This window comes from Gigantopelta aegis, chromosome 15 (genome assembly GCF_016097555.1).
Source record: "Gigantopelta aegis isolate Gae_Host chromosome 15, Gae_host_genome, whole genome shotgun sequence".
In the NCBI taxonomy this organism is placed as follows: Eukaryota; Metazoa; Mollusca; class Gastropoda; order Neomphalida; family Peltospiridae; genus Gigantopelta; species Gigantopelta aegis.
In genome coordinates, this window is record NC_054713.1 from 7631877 (window position 1) to 7651325 (window position 19449).

The 19449-nt window shown below is 39.0% G+C and overlaps 1 protein-coding gene across 1 annotated transcript; it reads right to left on the bottom strand.

Annotated features, from left to right (window-relative positions):
• Positions 1 to 7: 7 nt before the first annotated feature.
• On the bottom strand, positions 8 to 16551 carry LOC121390459 (2-phosphoxylose phosphatase 1-like). Its single transcript, XM_041522280.1, has 3 exons — positions 16156 to 16551; positions 8410 to 8649; positions 8 to 1452 (listed from the first exon to the last, which is right to left on the bottom strand). Exons 1-3 carry the CDS (start codon positions 16211 to 16213, stop codon positions 269 to 271), a joined length of 1482 nt encoding a protein of 493 aa, XP_041378214.1. The 5' UTR covers positions 16214 to 16551; the 3' UTR covers positions 8 to 268.
• Positions 16552 to 19449: the final 2898 nt, after the last annotated feature.

Sequence of the window (19449 nt, forward strand, 5' to 3'; positions counted from 1 at the left end):
TTACAGGTGTTTAAGCCTTGTAGTTACAGGTGTTTAAGCACTGTAGTTACAGGTGTTTAAGCACTGTAGTTACAGGTGTTTAAGCATTGTAGTTACAGGTGTTTAAGCACTGTAGTTAGATGCATGCAAGTCAAAAAGAGGCTTTGTAAATTAGGCCCTTTATTTTCATACACTTAAATAATCAAACCGATTTCCTTCCCATTGATGTAACAGAGCCTATATATATTTTGTACCTAAATCTCACGACCAATTCTCTGTACAATAAGATTCAGTTTGAACGACATTCTTCATCGTAACTACGACCGTTAAAGCTTTGGCTTTCAAAAATCCTGTAAGCTTTTTCAAGCTCACATAATTGACCTTCAGACTTAGAACACAAGCCAACTTTGTGTGTGACATCTTTTCCGTTTAGTAGCACGCGAAGACGTGCCTTGTTCTGTTGCCGTGGCGACGCAGGACTGTACACCTCGAACACCAGTCTGGAACCCAGAGGCAGAACTCGTGATTGTTCAATGTCCAGGGCTGTGACAAGAAAACTTAGGAAAGATTCACCTGCTGAATAGAGAAGAAACTCACCTTCGCTGCTTTGCAACCAGTGAAACACATCGGAAAGAAACGAACGGGTGTGTAACTTGACAAAATTTGCAAATATATCGTTGTTTGAGACTGCTTCTATGTGTGAATCTGCAGATTCGAAAAGAAGGTTCAGATTTGCTGTGGTTAGATTTGGACAGTTATTTCCTCGACAAGGGAGACTACTCTGATCGCACAGCCAGCCAGATAAAAGGGAGATAATTTGTTTAGGAGAAATATCTCCTCTTTCAAAACCTAGCAGATCATTTATTTCATCATCCTGAACTGGCTCGTCTTTGAAAAGAAGATATCCTTTTTCGACAGATTTTGAAATTTGCAATTTAAGAAAATCTGCCTTGGCACAGGAACAAATTGTAGATCGCGATTCTTTGCAGAAGTTGTAGACAGATTTTTCGACGTACATTTGAGAAAATTGCTTCTCATTAAGAAACCCATGAAGAAAGGCAGATGCTGACTGGTAAGCCAATTCTTCAGGAATACTCTTAGCAGCGAGAAAAGAGTCGCGTGAAATTTTGCGAAGAATTCTTAACTTTTTAAAGTAAGCCTTTGACAGTTGCTCCCCAATTAAAATCTGTTGCATTGCACCCAAGGGAGTTAACTGTCCTTCATCGCAGAAAGACCGACTTGGCATCATGGAGAAAATTTTGAACCTGCCTTTGTTCATCTGGACGTTTTTGTAAATATTCACAACTTCGGGAAAAGTCTGGATTTTACCGACAGAAGAATATTTTGCGTAAGTCTGAAAGTCACAATCGACTCGTGGACTAGAAAGATGGCTGACTCGGTTTGTAGACATCGTCTGACCTGGGCTGACGACAACCAACACTTTGTTCAGCTTAAACCCGGAGATGTCAGAACCTACAAGACAAAATTAAAAAAGTAAATAAATAAATAAAAATAAAAACATATTACAAAGAACCGGTGAAAATTTGCAAGATAAAAGGAATGTGCCACTTTTGTGTTAAATCTATTTATAGATCAGTTGATGTTTCTGCCAGAAAGAAATATTTGGGTACGGCGCTATGGAATTGAGTGCAACCACAGTCAAAAGGAAGTATGGGGGCCCTCCCCTAAAAAGAAAATGGGTTATGTTTAGGGTTAGGAAAATCATACAGTAATGATAACAGTCAGGGATTCAAAAATCCCATCGCCCGACGCCCGTGCCAAGTGGAATTTTCATGCCTGGCAAGTAATTATGTTAACTGCATATGCCCGATGACAAGTGACTAATTAACATTTAAAACTGTTTTTTATTATTATTTTGTTACAAATCTCCCTAAAACCTTTGGAAAGAGTTACGATCGTTCGAGCATTTACATAGCTCCAAGAAGAACTAACCCTAACCCTAATCCTAAATGCTGGACCGATCAGGACTCTTGCCAATGCTTTAACACCAAAACGAAAAACAATGTGTTGAAAAGTTCAATAACAACTTTAGAGTTATTCCCCTTTTACAATCGACTAAGATCGGTAATTTCCGCCACTGAATGTTTGACTGAATTCATACAAGTAATCGGTTCGATGATCTTCAAACTTGGAAATAGCGTCCAATACGCTTTACAGCTTATGTATAGGGGAATGTCCGATTACCTCTCCATTCCTGAAAAATAATGGAGACAAGTCCCATTATTTTTCAGGAATGGAAAGTTACGAGGATATTCCCCTACTTAAAATACACCACTGAGTAATAATTTTATGTGAATATATTAGTATGAAAATTAACACCAATGATTTTGGTTGGTTAATTAAGGGGTTTGATCTCTCCATTAACAGGGCACAATATTTGACGCGAACCGCCGTTCTGTTCGCATGTCGGTTACGCAAAATTAAATTTACGCGAACCGCAAAATGGTTACGCCATGACCAGTAAACGTTCAGAAATTAAAACTTGCTAACTTCACGATTACAGGACGTTTATTCACGCAGACATACTACTAGTATTTCTACTAATGTTTTAGGCTGAATTTTAGATACTTGATACGCAGCAAATCAGTAAACAACGTTATATTTCAACAGTTGTAATTTACAACCAGTCTAAAGTAAATGTTCAGTATAGAGTCGAGCCAAAAGTTTTAAAGAAATGTGCTCAGACCACTAGGGACGGCTAAATTATCTCCTGCTATTTTATCTAAAGGAATATATACTACTCAAAAGAATTTAAGGGTCAAAAATTTATAACCAAATAAGTTTCAGAGTATATTAGATTCATGATGTAAACTACACCAAAAAATTTATTTATTGTTCCATATTTACAAAAAAACACAAATAAACGTCACTGTATAAAAGAAAGTCACATGTTGAAAGTTGAAGGTTGTCAAACATGGATTTTACACATTAGAACATTCGTTTAATAGTGTGTGAATCCACCCCTGGCGCGACACTCGACACATCGTTGCCTCATGCTGTTGATCAGACGTCTGAAGAACTCTTGGGGAATGGCCTGCCACTCTGCCATAAGAAGTTGACCCAGATCATGAAGGTTGGCCGGAGGGGCATGGTTATCTCGAACTCTCCTACCTAATTCGTCCCAGGCGTCTCTATTGGGGCCAAGTCAGGCGAATATGCTGGCCAATCCATCCTGGCGATACCTTGTTGTCTGAGAAAGTCCATTACCACCATGGCGCGGTGGGGTCTGGCATTGTCATCCTGCAGAACTGCCCCGCCACCAATCTGCTGAAGGCCTGGGAGAACCAACGGCCGGATAATCTCATTCAGATAGTGGATTCCATTCAGATTGCCATCCACCACATAGAGGGGGGTCCTGTGGTGGATAGAGATGCCGCCCCACACCATGACGCTGCCACCACCGAACCGGTGACGTTGTCTAACGTTAACATCAGCGAAGCGCTCCCCAGGACGTCTGTAGACACGAACCCAACCGTCGTTGAACTGGAGACTAAACCTGGACTCATCAGTGAACATCACTCGACCCCACTGAACACGTTGCCACCGCAGATGAAGCGTGCACCAGTGACGTCTGGCCGTTCTGTGACGTGGTAGGAGTGGTGGTCGAACAGCCTGGCGATGGCAGCGTAGATTATTGGCTCTCAGACGATTGCGTATGGTTTGATCAGACACTCGAGTTCCAGTCGCAGTCCGCAGATTGTCACGTAATCGGCGTGCAGTGGTTGTGCGTTGACGTAGAGCCATATTGGTGATGTAGCGGTCCTCTCTATTTGTAGTGCTTCGGGGTCTTCCCGAACGTGGACGATTTCGAACAGAATTCGTTGCTTGGTACCGTTGCCACAGTCGGCCAACGACACTCTGACTGACACCAAGTCTCAGAGCAACATTTCTTTGCGTATTGCCATCCTGAAGCCAAGCAATAGCCCTTCCTCGATCTTCGATAGTCAGTTGAAGTCGTACCATTGTCGAATTTGGAGTGTGCACCGTACACGAACGCAAGCTCCAATTATACGGATATTCAGCATTGGGAACATGGAATACACGTGCAAAGCGTGCAAATGAAGCGCTTTGTGAAAAAGCAAGTTATGGGCACTTAGCAGACCTTTCGCTTTTGCCCTAATTTACGTGCAAATGTAAGCATGTTTTCACCATTAGAACTAGTCGACAGTGTCAATGACAGTGGATTTTAATTCATTTACGGGTTGCTTAGACCCACTTTCGTCAAAATGGAACAATACCATGCGTGACATTATGGTCTAGCTAATATAATCGACATTCAGAAAATAATGTCGAAAATATCGTCTGACCCTTAAATTCTTTTGAGTAGTATATGTAGACATAATATTGGATGCCTATAATTTTACATATGTTAAAAACAGTTTTAACGTAAACAGGAATCCAAAAGTGTCACAAAAATTGAAAACATCGCATAATGAGCTTTAAAAAACAAACATTTGGAACGTCACTGTAGTATATAAGTACCATCGATAAAGTGAAAGTAGCATAGCCAACGCAAAACGAAAAAAGGAATCCCTTCAAATAATTATGTATCTATTTCAAAGGCGCTACGTAGCGCCCATTACGAATGTGCGTAATGCAAAAACAATCCGGGAATAGGTCGAGGCTGTATGTAATTGTTCTATAAAATATCCTCTTAAAAGTGACTCGAAAAAAGATAGAAAAAAAAATGCCTCCGAAAAGGTTCAGAATGCTTCTGCAGTGGTTCTGAGTTTCAAAATTTTCACAGGGGGAGGCCTCCCGAATCACCCGGCTCGGGCACGCCTTTGGTGTGCGTAATGCTAAAAAAAATGTGTGGTTACGCCCCTGTATTTTGTTTCAGTACTGGGGCTGATATTCAGTTCTTTTATAATATTATTTACTTTAGCAAGCATTAAAGACATTTTTTTTGGTAAAATGTTTTCTTTTGTATTTGTTTTAACTTTATGTTTGAGCTAAAAACTGTATTTAAAATATAATTTCAACGTAATTTTGAGGTAACCAATCAGGTAACCCACGGGTTACGCAAATATAATTCACTTAACCGAACAACTGGTTATCTAGGTAAAAACCACGTGAACCAACTTCCGGTTACCTCACATTTCGAAATATTGTCCCCTGCATTAATGAAAAATAATGGAGCGTTGAGACAATACTGTGACTTCACAGGTGTATTTTAAATACATGCCTTGTGAATGCAATCAAAATGTTTAATCCTTGCAAAAACTGCCATATTCAAATTATATTAGACGTTAATGCGGTGGACTCTGGAATATACTCTTTGCAAATGAACGGGGGCGTAAAGCATGTTTATAATTTCCGAGTTCACTTGAACAAAGCATAAATATTATGAACTGTAAGATATTTTAGTTTAGATATCATAAACCTTGAATATTATGAACTGCAAGATATTTTAGTTTAGATATCATAAACCTTGTAGCAGAACATACTTAATTTTTTCAGTACTTTGCAAATGTTAAACAACATCCGTGTAAAATGAATGGGTAAGGTGAAGTTAGATTTCATTAGCCCTACGTCATAATCGTGACAAGTTAGATTTCATTAGCCCTACGTCATAATCGTGACAAGTTAGATTTCATTAGCCCTACGTCATAATCGTGACAAGTTAGATTTCATTAGCTTTACCCATAATCATGATGGTGCGATGCCCTCTAAGCATACATGAATATATTAAATTTTTCTGCTTTATTAATAGTTTTTAACAAATAAATTATGCTCAATAAATTAAAAATACAAGGCTGCAATCAATGTACAACCCCTTCCCTTCTGTTGTTTACCAATCATGCACTATTTAAAAACATTAACAGAGCTCATGTTTACTTTGAGCCCAGCCACGGCGTTTTGCTAGACTTTTCTCAGCTATGAACAGGGTAAAAACATCCCAGAGAAGTGTTTTGGGACAGAGCATGTTAAATAATATACTCACAATAATGACACATGGGCCAAAATCCATAAACATTTTTCAACCAATGCCAACCATAAAAAATGGCTCACAAGTGGAAAGGGTTCTCGCCACATCCACGGCCACTAAGGTGTAGTAAAAAAAATGGTTTGGTTCCGGTTACCCGACCGTCCCTAAATTTTTGGTGCCGACCCTAAACTTTTTTTTAACCTTTTCCCCACCCTTTTTTTTCCCACCTGTTTTATTTAATAATCCATTAATATCAATCCTAATTTTCGTCGACTCTAAAAACAACAACTGCAGAGAGATGCCACGAGATCTGTCAGTCCAAGATCTCGTTACCAGAAGACCCGGAACACTTCGCGCAATTTTACTTCCGAAGAGTTCCAAATGAAAAGCTTCCGAGAGCCATTCGGAACTCCTCGTACATTTCCACGAAATATAAGCGTAGCGAAATGTGACGAGGTGTTCCGATTCCTTGAATGTCGTTTCATTTGAAATTGATTTAAATACATGTGTAATATTATTTGATTTGGATGAGCACATTTTTGACATTCTACTCTGTAAATGGAAGACGCCATTGACACCACATGCTCTCGGACGTGTTCTCGTACTCATTCGGAACTACTCGGAACTTGTGAATCCAATCTTCAAAATGTTACGCTAGTTTACTGTTAAAAAAGCAGAATGATACAAATTTCCAGTCTATTTTGGTAGGGGAATCCCCCTAAAACGTAATCGAACTTCTAGAAATACCGAGTTACGATTCAATGTTAAACATAAAGAGTAAACATGAAAATACCCGATTATGCTGAAAAGATTACTTAAATTAAATATTTAGACATCAACTCTATCAATATTTTGCATTTTTTGACAAATAACCCCTGTATTTATTATTAAATATGATGATATCCATGGCATTTGAAATGAACTGGTAGTACCCAAAACCTTAAGAAATGACAACTCTTTTCACATTTAATAGCGTCTGCAGTGCTGTAGTTGTGAAGGGGTGTAACCATGTTGTGGATCAGACCTTTAAAAGCAAAAATACAAACCTGTTTTACCTCTTTGTCAACAGTGCAAAGATACTGTGCAGTGTCCTTATGGACGACCAAAAGGGAAACTGTTTTCCTGAAAATAGTTGTTTTCTTTTGATATCTCTGCTATGTGGATAGTTAGTATGGAGATCTTTTTGTTAACTTATTTTGTTAATTTTTTATTGACATCTTCGTTGTGTTAATGATGTACATTTTGTTACTGCAATACTGGCAATGAAATAGGCCGGGAAGATCAGTGTTGCTGCTGTAGTTGTGAGGGGGTGTAACCATGTTGTGGATCAGACCTTTGATATTAAAACTTTTTTCCAATGAACAAATTATAGTGTTATTTTAGTGTTATCGTAGTTTATAACCGTACCGTGTAGTATTAGACTTGGGCGGTGTTTACATTAATACCGATTGTGGTTTGACTAGGTTACGACATGGGTTTTTTTTATAGAAAATAATTAATGATTCTCATTAGAGTATGTATTGTCAGTTGCACTGTAACACAAAGAAAGAGCTTTTAATATATTAATCTGCTATACTATTCAGGAAAATGGGGGGGGGGGGGGGGAGAGTTTTCCCTACCTACCTACCCTATTTGTTTTTGGCATGTAACAGGAACCAAACAATTTTTTTTACTTGGCCTAATACATACATCGACACAATAATTATATTGAGATGAACAAGTGGACACTACCAAACAAATAACAAGGTTTAAATCAACAAATGGATACTATTTAAAAAATAAAGTTTAAATCAACAAATAGAGAAGACAGTAGATACTACTGGACAGACATATACATTTAGTACTTCCTGAGTAAGTGTTGTAACCTATTGGCAAAATTCTTTATTTGTGCAATCAGACCTATTACTTTCAATATTATTACATTATTAAGCACTGTATTAAATTAAATAGGAGTAACACAATTGGTTATCTTAAGAAGTATGGGCAAGTGGAAAAATAGATGGGGCAAGTGAATATCTGATTGGCACTTGCCCTGTGGCAAGTAAATGTTTTGAAATTTTTGGAACCCCTGACAGAAATTAATTTCGTCAAAAGTTAACTTAAAAAATAAAATCTGCAAAAATATTTGGGTTTGGCACCATACCAGTTTTACCCTCTGGCAGAAACCCTGTCAGTGGATTATATATTCAGATAACATTTTCATATTTATAAGATGTCAAATATATATTTATTGACAGTACTTGGACCTGCAAGGGCAGATCAGTGGGTAAAGTGGTTGCTGGAGATGTTCAGGTTGAAGGATCGAATTTGCTTGGTGAAACTTATTTTATTACAATTAAAACTTCACTTTTTTAGTGGCTACGAGGTAAAATAGTATTTATTTAATTTGGGTGTCCGTATTTTTGGCACAATATTTACAACCCTGATTTTGGTAACAATATAAAAACATTTAAAGCCGTGCCATGCCTCTTTAACAATACCTTCATCACTAGTGGCTCCCTCTTGTGGCCTGTTACAAAGTTCCATAACTCTAGGGTGCTGCAGGACATCTGTAATCCTGTCTGTAACAAGCCGAGCAGAGTTGTCCCGTGACAAGATGGCGTTGTGATGCTGAGACGATTGATGATGCCATGAAAGACTTCGTCGTCTCCGAAAATGCATTTTATCTGTGGACGACGCTCTTTCAACATTCTTCGATTCTGGCAAATTCAAGCAGCAAACTAAAATAAAAATCATTAAAATTACTACACGGTCTTGTGGTATATATTCTTGAGCAAAATAAACTTGTGCAATAAATAGAAAGCAAAAAGTTCTGTATATTTATTGGTCAATGTATGAGTGTTTTAGTGCTCGGCATTCAATGCTCGCCTACAGGAATTTTTGTGTTTTTGTGTTTGTCGCGTTGCCTGTGCAGTGTGTAGCAATATTAGGCCAATGGCTATTGACTATGGGTTAGGTAGGGGTATAAAAAAAGTTGTGTGTTTTCAGTTTAGTTATCTCCGACCTCATTGGTGTCGTGGTTAAGCCATCGGACACAAGGCTGGTAGGCACAGGGTTCGCAGCCCAGTACCGGCTCCCACCCAGAGCGAGTTTTAGCGCCTCAATGAATAGGTGTAAAACCACTACACCCTCTTCTCTCTCACTAACCACTAACAAAATAACCACCAGTGTTCGAGATTAATGGTATCCCGATATCCCGGGGATACCAGAATTTAATTTTGGATACCAGACTTCAAGAACCCAGTATCCCACCGGGATACCATATAATACTAAATTCTCAGTTAGGATATCAGATTTTTAAATGTTAGTATCCAACTGGGATACTGGCCAAAATGTTTAATCTCGAACACTGACCCCTAACTCACTGTCCTGGACAGACAGCCCAGATAGCTGAGATGTGTGTGTGCCCAGGACAGCGTGCTTGAACCTTAATTGTATATAAGCACGAAAATAAGTTAAAAGGAAAGTTTAGTTATCTCTTCTCTGGGAACTCTAGAGGTTTGTGTAGGTAAATGGGTAAATGTGTGTATCTTATTCGGGTTGGGAGTTGGCTATAATTGTGTATGTACATACATGTACATGTGACTTTTCAGTGTGAAAACTGTTTTAGAGATAAACATGTATGTAACTGTTTATTTTATTTGTTTTCTTAGTTGATAATGAACTGCATGAAACTAAAGTAGTGTTGGAAATAGAATAAAAATGATTTTCGTCGACATATTAAACAGACAAATAAATTTTATGTAAATATCTATTTAATTATAGTCTACCTAATTTAGAATTTACTTGTTTTGGCTCTCATTGATGAAATTAAAAGAAAGATGTCAGTAAACAGGTGATTTGTACACTTTATTGGAACAGACTATAACGCATTTTGGTCAATGTGTCAATTTCATTGCTGTTACAATATGTGAGGGACCGTTTCTGATGACAGTTTCCCCTATTTCTCTCCAAAACTAAATATTTGTAGACATTTATGAGTAACCTTTGAGCAAAACTGTCAAGAACATTTTGAGTTTGTGGTGTATTATACCGGTATTAAAGGTGCTATCTCAAAGTTGCATAATGACAGCTATTGCAAATCATGCTTTTATTAAATTTTGCTTTAACATTTAAAAACTATACCTTTAACTATATGCCCATAAATGATTATAGGAAATAATTTTATTTACTAGTAGAAAATACATTTTTATTGGAGAATCTTTATCACAAACAGATGCTCACATATAACTATGATGTAGCACCTTTAAGTGGTCCAACATTGTGTAAATTTCTAATGTACTTATACTGAATTTATATTCACTAAATATGTTGGTCATAATTAATAAATTATGCTGCAATTCAAAATAATCAGTTAACTTGCAGTTTCAAATTAAAAATTTGTTTAAGGGTAAATGAAATTGACACATATCATCAAAATATGTTATAGTCCGTTTCAAAAAAGGTCACAAATCTCCTGTTTACTGACATTTTTATTTCAATTTCAAGAATAAACATCACCTTGTACATCAATGAGAGCCAAAACAAGTAAATGCTAAATTAGGTAGAGTATCATTAAATAGGTATTTACAAAATATTTACTTGTCAGTTTAATATGAAAGAAATAATCGACGAAAATAATTTCTATTCTATTGCCGACACTACTTTAGTCGGTTTCATGAACATAGGCCCCTTCCCAAAACAAAGAGATACACTAAAAATTCCTAATGTCTATGGTAAAAACTCCCAATATATCATGAATTTATCCAGGAATTCTTGCCATGGTCCCATGTCGGATGCGAGTGCAAGTAAATAATGACGGATATTTTTCAGGCCACATTTGAATTCATTTATTACAACAGACATATATTAAATATATTTATTATTCACATGGTTCAACATAACCGAGTTAATAATAATCATACAAAGCAAACATGTAATAACAAGTGTAATGATGTAATTTTGGGAAGTGACGTCATAACATGACGTTGCTTCTCCAGTCCTAGCTCAGACTGCATTTGAAATATGACGTCATTTTGTCATCTCCTTCTAGTTGTGGCTGAAACATTTTGAGTTGGGTCTTGTTGTTCATAAAGAAAACAATAATATGGATAATAAAGAAAGTATTACACTCGCGTGTGAGTCGTACTGAGTTTACGAAACTCGTGTCAGGATTAATGTATTACCCTCCCTCTCGCTCAGGCAATACAAAAATCCTGACACTCGTTTCGTAAAAACAGTACAACACACAAACTCGTATAATAATCTCTATATATTAGGTATTTTTAGCATAGAAATTGGGAATTTTCAGTGCCACTTTCATTTAGGAAGGGGCCTATCTTCGGACCCATAGAACGCCTGAATAAATCACTGAATATATATATATATATATAATTATATGTCTGTTCAAATAAATTAATTTAACAGTGGTGTATTGTATCATTCAGTGGCCTGGTGTTTGGTGGGGGTTTTTGGTTTTGGGGGGGGGGGGGGTGAATGGGGGAGTGAAGGGTGGTGGTGTTCTGACAGTTACAAAGTGAAGACTACCACTTTTTAAACAAAAACAAATCAGATACAAATATAGATCATTTATCTGTTGTGTGTTACAGTTGACTGAAAATGACAACAGGTGACACAAACATATGACCACATGTAATACAAATACTAATTATTTAATTTCCACTTCACTGTGCATCAGTTCATAAAACGCCAATAACTACAAATAAAAGCATTCACATAATCTACATCACCAACAGTTCTGACACCTGCTAACTACAGTAATACCTCTCCAAACAAAACACACGTAGCAAAGGAAAAGGTCCAGTTTTACAGGGACATACCCTAGTTGTTAAACACTACAGCATATTTTTCTCTATTAAGATTCGTTTATGATCACTGAAATGAAACATTACTTCTATTTTATTCTTTAGATTATCCATTTCCATAGACCGTAGTGCTTCTTGGTCATCCTGGTGTTTGTAGTACCAAAAATAGCATTTTTCATATTTTTAAAAACGCACTTGCGTCTGAGAAGTAGCAGTTTATTGATTCAATTTCTAATCTATTTTTAAGGATATTTCCCAGTTTTAACGTCACAAACTCTTCTTTCACTCTATTGTAACTTTATCCAAATGAGTTATAGGTTGGTAAATTAACTAAACTTGGTGTCCATTTTTTAAGGGTTAAAACTAGGGTCTGCACCTTTGATGGGTACTATCCAGTTTAGTGACGTTCTGTTCTGTACAGATATTTAAAAAACGATTGTGAAATAGGTCCATTTTTTCAGGCCATTCAGATTCACAGGTTCCAGTTTTGAGGAGTTTTACAGTGTTAATAATTATTATAACAAAGGTATGCCAATATAAACAAACTGTATGGCTGTGAGCCGGTATCTATAGATCTATATGTACGTTACATTAATTGAGGGTAAAATTAATATGGAGCTAACATTACAGATAATGGAATATATATATATATATCTCTGTAATAAAACTGAAGAGAGTAATATACTGGCAGGTGAAAAATAATAAACATGTGGCCTCTTACCCAGCAACTTATTGTTAACGCATGTGGACTTGTAACATTCACACAATGAAGTGTTTTGCTGTAACCAGAGCCATTGTCGCTGTACTGGTGCAATGTACACTTTAGGACAAGTCAGCAGATTTTTAACTACATGTGGCTATTTGGTGTGTGTTTCTTAAATTATTTTCATGCTTATATATCCCATTAAGGTTCAAGCACGCTGTCCTGGGCACACACCTAAGCCATCTGAGATGTCTGTCCAGAACAGTGGGTTGGTTGTTAGTGGTTAGAGATTATTGAAAGAAGATGATGTAGTGGTCTTACACCTACTCACCGAGTCGTTAAAACTTGCCGCTCTGGGTGGGAGCCGGTACCGGGCTGCGAACCCAGTACCTACCAGCCTTATGTTTGATGGCTTAACCACGATACCACTGAGGCCGGTGGGTTAACATACGGTGGTCAATATATAAAGTTACAGTTTATTTTGTTTAATGACACCACTAACGCACATTGATTAAAAAAATATTGATCGATCGATCAAGAGAGAGAGAAGAGAGAGACAGACAGACACAGCAGCACCCAGTCATAATAAACAAGTGTCAACAGTTTCATGTTTTTGAAATATACTCTTCAAAAAAAGAAACGCAAAAGGGTACAAATGGGTTATAACTCCGATTTTATGTTTCCTACCGGTTCATGCTTTGTGAATATAAGGTCATTGCATGTCCCAAACACATTCCCACGGTTACATTCGATAAAACGCAGCTACTGTACAATAAAGTTCCAAAATGTGAATATTCGCAAAAACGCAGCCACGTGCAAACCATGTCACCACTGCACGTGCGTTGTCTGCACGTGCAACGTGAACACCGACAGTATAAAAGTGCAGGGTGTTCGCTTGCCTGGCCTCTGTATCTGGCCGACAGTTGACAATCCAGGACATGCCACGTCTCAGTGAACCGCAGAGAAACAATGCCATCGGCCGACTAGACGCAGGCGAATCCAGAACGGCCGTTGCCAGGGCATTCCATGTGTCCCCAAGTACCATCTCCAGACTGTGGGACCGTTACCAGCAACATGGATCAACACGTGACCTCCCTAGATCCGGTCGACCACGGGTCACTACCCCCGGGCAGGACCGCTACATCCGGGTACGCCACCTTCGGGAACGATTGACTACTGCCACCTCCACAGCCACAGCAATACCAGGTTTGCGCAGGATATCCGACCAGACCGTACGGAACCGCCTACGTGAGGTAGGAATTCGTGCCAGACGTCCAGTTCGAGGTGTCATCTTAACACCACAACACCGTCGACTCCGACTGCAGTGGTGCCAGATTCATCGACAATGGCCTCAACTGCGATGGAGACAGGTGTGGTTCAGTGACGAGTCCCGATTTCTGCTCCGACGTCATGATGGAAGATGTTGCGTGTATAGGCGTCGTGGTGAACGTTATGCGGCAAACTGCGTGCAGGAAGTGGACAGATTCGGCAGGGGTAGTGTCATGGTGTGGGCAGCCATCTCACACACTGGCAGAACTGACCTGGTCCACGTGCAGGGCAACCTGAATGCACAGGGATACATTGACCAGATCCTCCGGCCACACATCATTCCAGTTATGGCCAACGCCAACGCAGTGTTCCAACATGACAACGCCAGGCCTCACACAGCACGTCTCACAACGGCTTTCCTACAGAACAACAACATTAATGTCCTTCCTTGGCCATCGACATCACCGGATTTGAACCCAATTGAGCATCTATGGGACGAGTTGGACCGACGCCTCCGACAGCGACAACCACAGCCCCAGACCCTGCCCGAGCTGGCAGCAGCCTTGCAGGCCGAGTGGGCCACCATCCCCCGGGACGTCATCCGTACTCTGGTTGCTTCAATGGGCAGGTGGTGCCAGGCAGTTGTCAACACACGCGGAGGCCACACCCGGTATTGACTCCAGATGACCTTGACCTTGGTGGTGTGTCCTATCACTTACTCACAATGGACGAGTGAATTGTGAACAATCCTGCAACATTTGGTAATTATCGGACTCACCATTCAATAATTAAATCAATTCTCCAAATGTTACGACAATGTGGTTTTGCGTTTCTTCTTTTGAAGAGTATATAACAATTTTCAGGAGTCACGTTCGAAAGAAAGAAAGAAAGAAATGTTTTATTTAACGACGCACTCAACACATTTTATTTACGGTTATATGGCGTCAGACATATGGTTAAGGACCACACAGATTTTGAGAGGAAACCCGCTGTCGCCACTTCATGGGCTACTCTTTCCGATTAGCAGCAAGCAGGATTTCTGCCAGAAAGAAATTTTTGGGTATGGCGCTATGGAATTGAATGCAACCACAGTCAACAGGGGCTGGGGGGGGGGGCCTCTTCCACAAAGAAAATGGGTTACATTTAGAGTTAGGCTTAAGAAAATCACACAATAATGATAAGAGACATTAATTTTGTCAAAATGTTAACTTAAAAAAATTAAAATTTGGGTATGGCGCCATACCCATTTTACCCTATGGCAGAAACCCTGGCAAGGGATCTTTTATTTGTGCTTCCCACAGGCAGGATAGCACAAACCATGGCCTTTGTTGAACTGGGCGATGCAAGTGGTTTACACCTACCCACTGAGCCTTGGAATCGGTATCTGGATTAAAAATCCCATGCCTCGACTGGGATCCGAACCCAGTAACCTACCAGCCTGTTGACCGATGGCCTAACCATGCCGCCACCGAGGCCGGTAAGTCGCGTTCGAGTAAGATTCATGACCAATAACTAATCCATTGTGCTGTACATAGTGACATCACAGCCTAAGACGGTTTTACGATTTCATAGCACTAAGATAGCTTCGAAAATCTCTAGCTTGCAAAACAAGGCCCACAGCCAGCTGGGCTCACACTTTAACACATGCAAAAAAAAAAATAAAATATTTTACTGTAATAGCCCAGCAGACTACTGGTAGCCAGAGCAAGAAATCGGTAGCCAAGACACCTCTGGCTACTGCTAATGTCAAGCCCTGGATATTAAATCATGTTTATGATTCTGGCAAAATGCTACAAAAAAACCAAATCCCTCAATTTATTTACCTGCTCAAGTGCAAAGTAAATTAATTATCCTTAGTACATTCAAGCAGACCAACGCAGATAATCCTTCATGAGATAGAATTACAACATGATCACTGTTTAATGAATAGTGGCGTCTCACACGTATGTATACATGTAGATCTATCTAAATAGACATTTTGTCGTCCCTAAGCAATACCTGTAATACCTCTGTATGGTGTGGCCTACCAAGGAATCTCTGAAATGGGTGTGGGGTGGGGTGGGTATTTGTGAGCCTCGAAGGCCAAAGGGCCAGAACCCAGGTAATGGGGATCCAGGCATGCTCATGGCCCCCTCCCTTTCGTAGGCCTACATACCCCCATGCATCTGTAGTAAAACATCAAACTTAAATACACAATCTCATAGCCAGGGATAGCTCAGGGTTGAGAAAATGTTTCGCCAAATTGTCTATTAAACTTGAAAAAATGCAGAAATCAACATTTTTTTTTTTTTTAAATGTCAATTATTCCATGATTTTTTTTCCTCCGAATTAAAATAAAATTTGCCAACTGCTTTTAAAATTCACAATTGGCGAATTTGGGTAGTGCCAGAGCTAGCCCTGCATAGCCATAGCTGGAAGGTCAATGGGTACAGCCAAGGTAAACGACTTACATATCAAGCCAAGGGTAACCAACATCATCCCGAAATACACCCATCCTCCGCAGACCATTCTTCCACGGTGTATACTGCTGCATCTGGGCTACAGTTAAAACAGTCGAAACCAATCGCCGTTCAGGCTGAACAGGTCAGAGCAATCACACGTGTTCCTACGACGACGTCGGGGCACGTTCCAGACAGTCCCTCGTGGTTTTTGTCTTACCGATGTCCGCAAAACTTAACAGCCACCAGACGCGAACTATTAAAATCCTAAAGGTCAAACATAAACTTTTTATGTTGCTGTTTTATACAATATATGTCATAGTTCTTTGCTGAACGGAAATCGTGGTCTTTTTCGGTAACATGTTTGTCTATTTTTGGATGTTTTTTTTCCGCCGGTTTCTCTGTCCTTGGTCACGTACTCCAATCGACTGGTTCCTAGTTGTTATGACCGTGAAACGCATCAGTTGTCAGGGCACGGTGATGGGGTAAGGCGCGTGCGTTGCACAATGCGACTGGCTACTGACACCAAGGTGTGAATTACTTTAATTAAACAAAAAGGAAATATGGTCAACTCAGATTTTTTCTTCTTTCTTGTTTTTACTCTCTTATAATGTTTTAACCTACACTTTATATCGTTGAAACAGAACAATGTTTGTGTTCGGTTAATCTGTAAGCACGTGATGCAAAAGTCCTAAAAGGCTGAGCGCCCGTTATATCGCGATACAGCCCCCCCCCACCCCATATACAAGTGCGCGCGCGCATGTATGCATGCACGTACACACCTTGTGTATACACATGGACATTGAGAATAAAATAAAATAAATTATTTTTAGAGCCTTTTTTTTTTACATTGTATATGATGAATTGGGCCATATGCCAATGTTTAATATTAGCAGATATGAAAGAATTAATGACCTAAATATTGATTAAAAATTGTTTTGAATAGAAACTCCATTGTGTACCTATGTTACTATGTATAATATTTTAAAAGAAGATGCAAACAATAATATTTTATATAATGAAATAAACTGGGCACACTGGCGTAGGAAGCGGAGGGGGGCGGGCAATGGGAACATGTGCACTTTGTAGCAGCAGCGATGGTTTTTATATATTTATAGATGCATACACATACACACTTTTGGGCACCTTCCTACGCCCGTGGGGCATATGATGTTAAATGTTTGCTCGATCTTTCGGAGGTTTGGTGGAATGAAGATCACGTTTTGCCTATTTTATCATTTATGAAACCCCTGCGCGTGCTGTAACCTCACCGTGGTGCAGGGGTGTAACATTCTCTTTGAGAATGGCCAATACAGCACAAAATTGAAGTTTTGATTAAAATTCAGTATCCGTAAAATTCTGTGATATTTGTGTTTTTGCACAGTTCTTTACACTGTTGTTTTTTTAAACCTTGAATTTTTATATCATCACTTTATTTATTTGCATTACCATAGTTTGACACCCAATAGCCGATGTATTTTTCGTGCTGGGGTGTCGTTAAACATTCATTCATTCATTCATTCATTTATGAAACAACATATGATGGAACAATATCTGCCAGTAGGAAATTGTTAACGCAACCATATTTCCAAAGTAAGGCATTGTAATGAGTTCAAACAATCTTTTGTGTGTGAAAACTATCAGTCCTATAGTTCACCATTGCATTTTAAAGGGATAGACCCTAGTTTTTAAACACCAAGTTTTGTTTTCACTGTTAGAGCCGTTTATGATCACTGGAATCAAATTTTACTCGTATGTTATTGTTTACATTATCCATTTACGTAGGCTATAACCGAAGTGTTCCTGGTCATCATGGTGTTCCTAACATCACAAAATGCATTTTTCATATTTTTGAAAACGTACGTGCGTCTGAGAAGTAACGGTGATGGAGTCGTGTTTTAGTCTATTTTAACGGTAGTTCACCGTTTCAACGTCACAGACGCTTGTTTTACTCTCGTGTAATGTTTTCCAAATGTGTTTTACCCTCCCAAAAAGTAAAATTTGTTTTATTTAACGACGCCACTAGAGCACATTGATTTTTTTATGTTATCATCGGCTATTGGACGTCAAACATATGGTCATTCTGACACTGTTTTTTTTAGAGGAAACCCGCTGTCGCGACATAGGCTACTGTTTTACGACAGGCAGCAAGGGATCTTTTATTTGCGCTTCCCACAGGCAGGATAGCACAAACCATGGCCTTTGTTGAACCAGTTATGGATCACTGGTCGGTGCAAGTGGTTTACACCTACCCACTGAGCCTTGCGGAGCACTCACTCAGGGTTTGGAGTCGGTATCTGGATTTAAAATCCCTTGCCTCGACTGGGATCCGAACCCAGTACCTACCAGCCTGTAGACCGATGGCCTAACCACGACGCCATCGAGGCCGGTCTGACTAAATAAGGCCGGTGTAACTTTAACCAAACTTAGTGTCCCTTTTTACGGGTTGAAACTAGGGTCCGCGCCTTTACGATTTCTTTAACCAGACTGCTGTTATGCTCACACTGTCCATACTGGTAGATGTCAGTATACCTTATGTCCAGAAATCATGTAAATTAAGTAATATGCAAGTTATAGAAAATTAATATCACATTGTTTCAGTATGCCTAGTAAAGAGAGCTTTACAACAACATTTAAAATAACTAGCCAAATGTCTACAATGTCTTGTGGTAATCGTAAAGTTGAGCTGGTGTAGGAAGCAGAGGGGGGAGGGGGGAATGTACCCTCCCCTCACTTTGTAGCAGCAGCGATGGGGTTTTTTATATATTTTTTTTATATGTATCTGTATAATACGTGTGTGTGTGTGTGTCTTGTATGTTCCTACGCCCGTGAGTTGTATTAAATTTAGTCACATTTTTATATTATGCAATGCAGAGACTATAGCTATTGCGCAGAGGAAATCAATTAGATTAGATACCTGGTTTGGAAAAATTGTGTGGGTGGAAAAAGGGTGTGTAGGTAGGAAGAAAATTTAGATAATATATTAAAAGTTTACTTTTGCAAGGACAAACGCAAAATGTCCAGTCAGGCTGAGTACCTGATATTGAAACTTTGCGATCTCAAGTGTAAAAACGGTGATAGTTATACTATACTCAACAAAATAAATTAATGGTCCATAGACTTTTGGTAATCATTGGCTAGTGTCACATTGTTACAGCAATCTGATTAAAATCAGCTCCACTGGTTAATAACTATTACCACTGGTAGACCAGTATAGCTGATTACAATCAGAATGATTGGTTCAGGAAAATCGGACCCATGATACACGCAAACAATTTGCTTTCCTGCATTATAATGAAAATTACA